The 7172-nt window shown below is 35.2% G+C and overlaps 1 protein-coding gene across 1 annotated transcript in view; it reads left to right on the top strand.

The window, feature by feature from the left end:
• The window catches only part of EMC7 (ER membrane protein complex subunit 7), a 17357-nt gene extending 10279 nt beyond the window's left edge, over positions 1-7078 (top strand). Inside the window, exons 3-4 of the mRNA XM_019627209.1 lie at positions 5557-5695; positions 6989-7078. Of these exons, the coding sequence (XP_019482754.1) occupies positions 5557-5695; positions 6989-7078 (229 nt within the window). The remainder of the gene's footprint in view (positions 1-5556; positions 5696-6988) is intronic.
• Positions 7079-7172: the final 94 nt, after the last annotated feature.

The raw sequence follows: 7172 nt of genomic DNA, 5'->3' as shown, positions 1-7172 counted from the left end.
AAAATAATTTTATGGTTGGGGGTCACCACAACATGAGGAACTGTATTAAGGGGTCGCGGCATTAGGAAGGTTGAGAACCTCTGATCTAGAGGTTGTGTCAGCACAGTATTATGTTCCTGGCATTTAATTAGTTATTTCCTTTGGACCAGATAAATTCAGCTGATTCTTCTTGATAAAGGCCTGGGTCTCTTCACATAGCTAAAACATTCTACTTAGTACTAGCCTCTTTGTGCCTCACTTGTTATAGCAACGCATAATAATCCTGGTATACCTAACCCAAATATTTTGCAAAATGATAGCTCCCAATAATCTATCCTTACTTTATAAAACTCTTCAGAGTACACATTTAATTTATGTGTTCAGACACACAGAACATTTGAATAGACCAAGGGAGAAAAATAGAATAGAGGCTTTCAGACTCTGCACCACAAAACAACTGGTTTGGGAAGGGGGAGAGGAGTTGCCAAGTAGGATACTTCAAATTTAGTGCCAGCGTTTTGTCTCTTTTAAATATTGGCTTTTATATAAAATCTTCGGTTTTTAAAAAACCATTGTCCATTCTCGCACCCAAAAACCATCAACAAATATCTTCTGAGTTTTTCCATTTTATTTAATATATTGATGTGTTGACATCTTATTCATTGCTGTAAAAACATGTATTAATCAATTTCTAGGTTCTGGGTACTGTCATTAACAAACTTATAATCCAGTTAAATGTAGGAAATAGAATGGATTTATAAAAAAACTTGTGTGTGTGTGTGTGTGTGTGTGTGTGTGTGTGTTCATTGGGAAAATAAGATATACATAAAATAAACAAAAATGTTTTCTGAGGTAGGATAGCAGATGATTGCTTGTAAGTTCTGTAAAAGGTAAGGCATTTTATTGCAAGTTGGAATGGCAGAAAAAGCGTCACGGAAAAAAAAGCTTTATGATGTTTCAAAATATTTTATTGCTAAATTTTGGCATTTCTGCTTCAGTGTTGGCCAGAAAGTATACATCCTATGCAATCCTTATATCTGTTAAGCCAATTAACTTTCTGTGGCAACAACAGAAGGCAACATCAGAAGTTCATTACTTGCAAAGTGCTTTGCACATGGTAAGCAATATAAAAAGTTATCCATTCAAGAGCTTCAGAATTGAACAGATTCAAAAATAGAGTTGATATATTTTTGCAGGGACTCAAGACCTTATTACCATATACATTTAATACATACATAATACATTCTTGATTTTTAGGGCATGTTAACATATTTGATTTATGTTTATAATTTTCTTTTTCTGACCTTTTTTGTAAAAGCATTTTGTCTATGAAAACCCATGTATAAACTCTACCTTTGGGGAGAAAGCCCAAGCTAGTACCCACATGTTGTTTAGTTTTAAATAATAGATAATAATTATATTTGCTATTTTTGTCATGTCTGAACTAATACAATTTTAAATTCACTTTTGGAATGTCACATAAAATTCGAATGAAGCAGATATTACGTTAATATTGTCGAGAGTGGAACAGTACTTTATAGGTTGTTGGCTCAATAAGGGAGATGACAAAACCTCAAAAAAGACTGTGCCAAATCCTTATCCTGTCCTGCCAGTGACTTGTTAGTAACACTTGTGTTGCTCACTTTAGATGCTGTAAGTCAGGTCATCTGAGTCATACAGCATAGACTTCTTATACTAAGGTTCTTGAGAATCAAGTCTTGGAAATACTGCAGTTATCTTCCAGACTTGTCTGATACCTTGATATTCTGGTTACATGTATCTAAAGAAACCATGAGTTTTAAACACTCGTTAAAGCAGTAAGAAAGCATTTTAACCAGAAAACATAAAATAAGGTGGCAGAAATATGATCACATATGTCTATTATCAGAGAAAATGCTCTTTATAAAAACAGAAGCTGAATTAAATCCTAGGCAAGCATTTATTGGACATTTACTAAGGATGAAAATGCTTAGTGGTATAAATGAGAATATGGAACATGGTTTCTGAAGTGCTGTTGGATATGACATTGCATTGTTGCACAGAACCAGTGCCTTTTATTTGTTTTAGGCCTCTCCTTCCTTAATGGAAATGTTAGTTGTTCAGTGACTCAAAGGATCCTGTGCCTTTCATATAATTGTGCTTTATCTTCCTGCAGGAGATGGAGCAGTCAATGAATATGCTGAATTCCAACCACGAGTTACCTGATGTTTCTGAGTTCATGACACGACTCTTCTCTTCAAAATCATCTGGCAAGTCTAGCAGCGGCAGCAGTAAAACAGGCAAAAGTGGGGCTGGCAAAAGGAGGTAGTTGGGTGGTCCAGAGCTGGCATTTGCACAGACATGGCAACACTGGGTGGCATCCAAATCTTGAGGGAAAACTGTGTGAAGCAACTACTGTAAACTTGAGTCATCTTTAAAGTTGATCTCTTATAACTGTTGTGTGTGATAACTCTTCTGTACATGTTTTGTACCTGGTACACAAGAAAACCCAGCTTTCATCCTTTGTCTGTATGAGGTCAATATTGATGTCACTGAATTTTATTACAGTGTCCTATAGAAAATGACATTAATAAATTATATGAAGTACTATACATTATGTATATTAAAATGTCTTAATCCAGAGATAAAATTATCTTGTCTTTTTTTTTCCATTTAATGTTTCTTTTATTTCAGTTTTCTTCTATCTTTCATTATCTAAGGCTTGAAATGGACCCTTTATGCTTAAAAAGAAGTGGTTTATGTTTTTAGAACAGCATGCACCATGTTTTTTTGTGTTAGCCAGACCTTTCAAAATTCTCAGCCTTGCCCTGCCATTTAACATACCCTGATGTTTGATGTAGGACCACATGTTGTTGTTACTGGTGTTGTTTCAATTTTTATTATTACAGTTAAGTTTCAGAGTATGGATATGTGAATTAGAATAGATGTTATCCATTTTTTTTAAAGATTTTATTGGGGAATTGGGGGATGGGGACAGCGCTGGGGAATCAGGGGAAGGGGAACAGACAAGTTGCTGTCCTTTTGTTCTTCAGTCTAGTTGTGGAGGACGTCGCTTCACTGGCCCATGTTGNTTCAGCATCTTAGCTGTGGAGGGCAGTGTCACTGGCCCTCATATGTGGGATCCGAACCGGGGCCCTCTGGCGTCCCAAGCCAGCTCTTAACCAACGCGTCACTGGCCAGCCCTACTTTTCCCCTCTTTTTGAAGTTCAGCTATTGTCTTAGATTAATCTACTTTGTCTCAATTCTAATTATATTTCTTGCTGTTGGCTGTTTAGAGCGGGGTGAAGCTTGAATTAAAGGTAATACCTTGCAAATATGTTTATAAATATCCTTTGAGGGAATAAATGGATTGTTTCAAAGTAGATGAATCTCATTAGGTACTGACTTTCTCATGTCGTTTTAGAGGCATGAAGATCTAATATACATACATATATATATATTTATATACATATATATGTAAAATTCTAGTATGTAAATCTAAATCTTAAAGGATCTATCATGACTATTTATATATTTTGAATTGCAAGCTTAGACATGGGTGATATATAGATTACAGTATACATTATATGTAAGTTAAAAAATTTTTTTAATATTGAAAACACTGAATACTGGAGGGAATGAGAGTTGTTAAAAGGGGATACTTGTCTATTTAAAACTAATTTATTTTTATTCTTTTTACTCTATTTCAATTTTGAATAAAGTAGTCTTAAGCAAATAGAAATATTTTTCTAAATATAAATTTTACTTGCTTTTTACCTTGGGTAAAGAGTACTTCATGTTTTAGCATTTAAGGATTTATTGCAGCAGAGATTCATAGTCTCACATCCATTCCTGATGATTGGGTGCCTGAAGCATCGGTTGAAAAAAACCAAAAACCAGGCCCTCATCATTTTAATAATTGGAGGTGGGACAGAGTAGAGAACAAAGTGCGATTCATATAAGATCCTAATATTCTTGACCAATGTTTTTTAAGCATATTTTGGTAAGTTAGTTTCAAATATATATGGGACTTCTGTTTCTGACATTTTGGCAGAATGAAAAACCTTAGAAATGCTGGGTAAAATATGACAGACATTTCCTTTGGAATGTATAGCTCCAAAAAAAGTGAGGCAGATCCCTAAGAGATAAGCTATAAACCACTTTCCCACATGGAGGTTTTGATATTCTCTATCCAAAAGGCTTGGATTTTATTAGTGTGCAGGTAGGAAGCAAGCCTTGGACTTGCTTGGCATCTTAGAATTAGATCTAAGACTTGGTTCTCCTTTCGACCCTTGGTACTGAAACCCGAAAGACTAGACTCACAGTCTGTCCCTCATTTTGCGGGGCGTGGGGGAGTGTCTCCTAAACATTGATAGTCATAGTCCTACCCTCATTGAAATTTGAGGTTGAGTTAGTTACTTCCTGCATGATCCAGAAACCTCCAAGCTGAGCAACTAATAAGATGGTCCCTGGTCATAACCCTGGGCTCTTGGCAGAGACAAATTCATAACCTCTCTGGAGGGAGATACTCTCTATCCAGGCCCACACATAAATAAAGTTTACTTAACTTATAAAATACCCAAGAAAACAATATACATTGAGTTAGCAGATGAATCAGACCTCCAAGAACTTTTAGATAGCAGAATTATTGGATATGGACTATACAATAGTTGAAGGTGTATTTAAAATGCTTAAAGTAATAAAATAACTTTCTGCCATAAGAAATAAGATACTACCAAAATAGACCATAGATATTTGAAAAAATGATAAGATAGAGTCTCTACAATAAATGTAGGCATTGGAATACAAAACTCAATGAATGTGTTAAGCAACTGAACAGAGTTTGATGAATTGAAGCCTTAATCAGAAAAAAATTAACCTAGAATACAATATGATAAAGGAATGGATACTGTGAAAGTGAGAATTTAACAAGATGTGAAGTAAAGAATGAAACGGTCTAACACATGTCAAGCAGAAGTTCCAGAAGGAAGTGATAGAGAAAATAGGGGAGGCAGTTTTCAAAAAGTAAGCTGGAATATGTGTGAACGAACATAGGTGAGAGTTTTGATTAAAATTAGTGACATCTCTGTAAAAACATAGTGTTACCTATAACACTGTTGTGGGACTGCCTTAAATCATAAATTTTTCTTGCAGTATAGCCTTGAAAATTGGGTGCACCCAATAGTGCATATCTCAGATAATCAAAAAAATCAAATCCAGCATTTTTGGTACATTTTTAATAAAATAAATTCATTACTAAATATATTTAAAGAACTTTAAAGCTGGGAGGAGTCTAAAAGAACTTTTGATATAACCAAAGAAGTTGAGAACTTGTCTAAACCCACAGGCCCAGGTAATAACAGCTACAGCTAGAAACTAGGTCTCTTGATTCCAGGTCCTGTGTTCTTTACATTTTGCTAAATATTTTAGTGATATAGATAATGCTACTTTCATCAGATTTTTAAGATCAAAAGTTTAGATACCAAAGTATTTGGAAAAAGCTAAAGGTAATTATAAGGCAATGCTAATATAAGCAGTTCTTTTAACTAGTAATGTTTTTAGTAGAATTACTGATGCTTTTTCGTGTTGCTTTATCAGAGCAAGATATGTGAATTACATCAAAACATCAGAAGTGGTCAGACTGCCCTATCCTCTCCAAATGAAATCTTCAGGTCCACCTTCTTACTTTATTAAAAGGGAGTCATGGGGCTGGACAGACTTTTTGATGAACCCAATGGTATGTATCAGGCTACAGTATAATATCTTTACTAATCTCTAATTTGCTTCCAGGCAGTTGAACACTTCTAACCCCTGCGAGATAGAAAGCTGAAGTCAGATTGTTGGATGAAGGATAATTGTGAATAATTTGTGGCTTGGTGACTATATAATGAAAAGAATATAGTGGGAATTGCATGGTAGATTTGATGTTGAAATGTGCAACAGAAATTGGATAAATACTTATTTATGATGAAATGTTTTAAAATTCAAATAGAGTAAGAATATGTGGTAAGTCATATCCGTGATGACTGTCTCCTCTTTCATACAACCTGCATTGATGAATGTGCCATCAATTACTAGCCAGCCCCTATTGATGGCATAAGTAAGTTTCTTTTTTTCCTCTTTTTTTTTTTGGCCTGTGTAATGACCAGAGAAGTTATTCTATGGTAATTTTAGTACATATTTGGTATTATGAAACTGATGTGATGCTACCCACTAATTAAAATAACACTAATAGAATACATTCTTTAGAAACAAATTGACTTTTTTGTTGCTATTTTTGAAAGCTGAATTATGTTAGAAATGCTTAAGTTTTGATCATATGCCTTGCTGATAGCTATTTAGATTACAGATAGGAATGTTTGCTCTAAATAGGAATAAATTAGTACCTAGAATCTCCTATGTGGGATAAAGAAGCAGGAGGGCAGAGTGCATGGGAGAAGTCAGCAATGAGACTCCAAAACTTACTGAGGAATATCTTCCATGTTCTCATTTCCGAAATTCCATGGAAGTATATCCAGTACTATAAGCTCCTAGGTTGTTTTTTGAAAGTCATCTGCAAAAGTAGTTGCCTAGTACTATGTTGCAGATTTAGGGGATGCACATTAATGAGAGGGGAAATATAGTGTTTCCTTCAAGAACTACAGTCATCTGGAAAGAGGCCCAGTTGGCCATCAGGATCACCAATCTTGGTGCCAGACTGCGGACTGAAGAAAGGGAATAGCTAGTTCTCTCTGCAAATTATTTGTGTTAAATAAAACTGTAAACTGTAAAAATGATAGGTGGCACAAATATGGAGTGAGGTATCTATAAAATCCAAACACGTATAGATAAGGCTCTTAAATTCTGCAACCGTCAGACATCGTGGAGTACCTTGCTATCAACAGGGCTCATTCATCAGAGTTGAGGTGGTTGCTGCTAGTTTTATTCTATATACAACATTTAAATCTTTAATTTTATCACTGGTTGCTAAGTGCACGTTTTGTTCTACTGTTAAGTGGGAAAAACATTTTCTGAATTTTTTCCCCCACAGGTTATGATGATGGTTCTTCCATTGTTGATATTTGTGCTCCTGCCCAAAGTGGTCAACACAAGTGATCCTGACATGAGGCGGGTAAGATGAATGCCCACCTGTGGATTTTTGAACCATATACTGATGCCTGGTCTATCCGTTGTGGCTGGATGGCCTGGGTCTTTTCAGCTTTATCCTAATTCCC

Source organism: Hipposideros armiger, unplaced genomic scaffold, assembly GCF_001890085.2.
Source record: "Hipposideros armiger isolate ML-2016 unplaced genomic scaffold, ASM189008v1 scaffold_724, whole genome shotgun sequence".
Lineage (NCBI taxonomy): Eukaryota > Metazoa > Chordata > Mammalia > Chiroptera > Hipposideridae > Hipposideros > Hipposideros armiger.
Note: the sequence above shows the minus strand (reverse complement) of the source record. Positions and strands in the feature narration are given on the sequence as shown.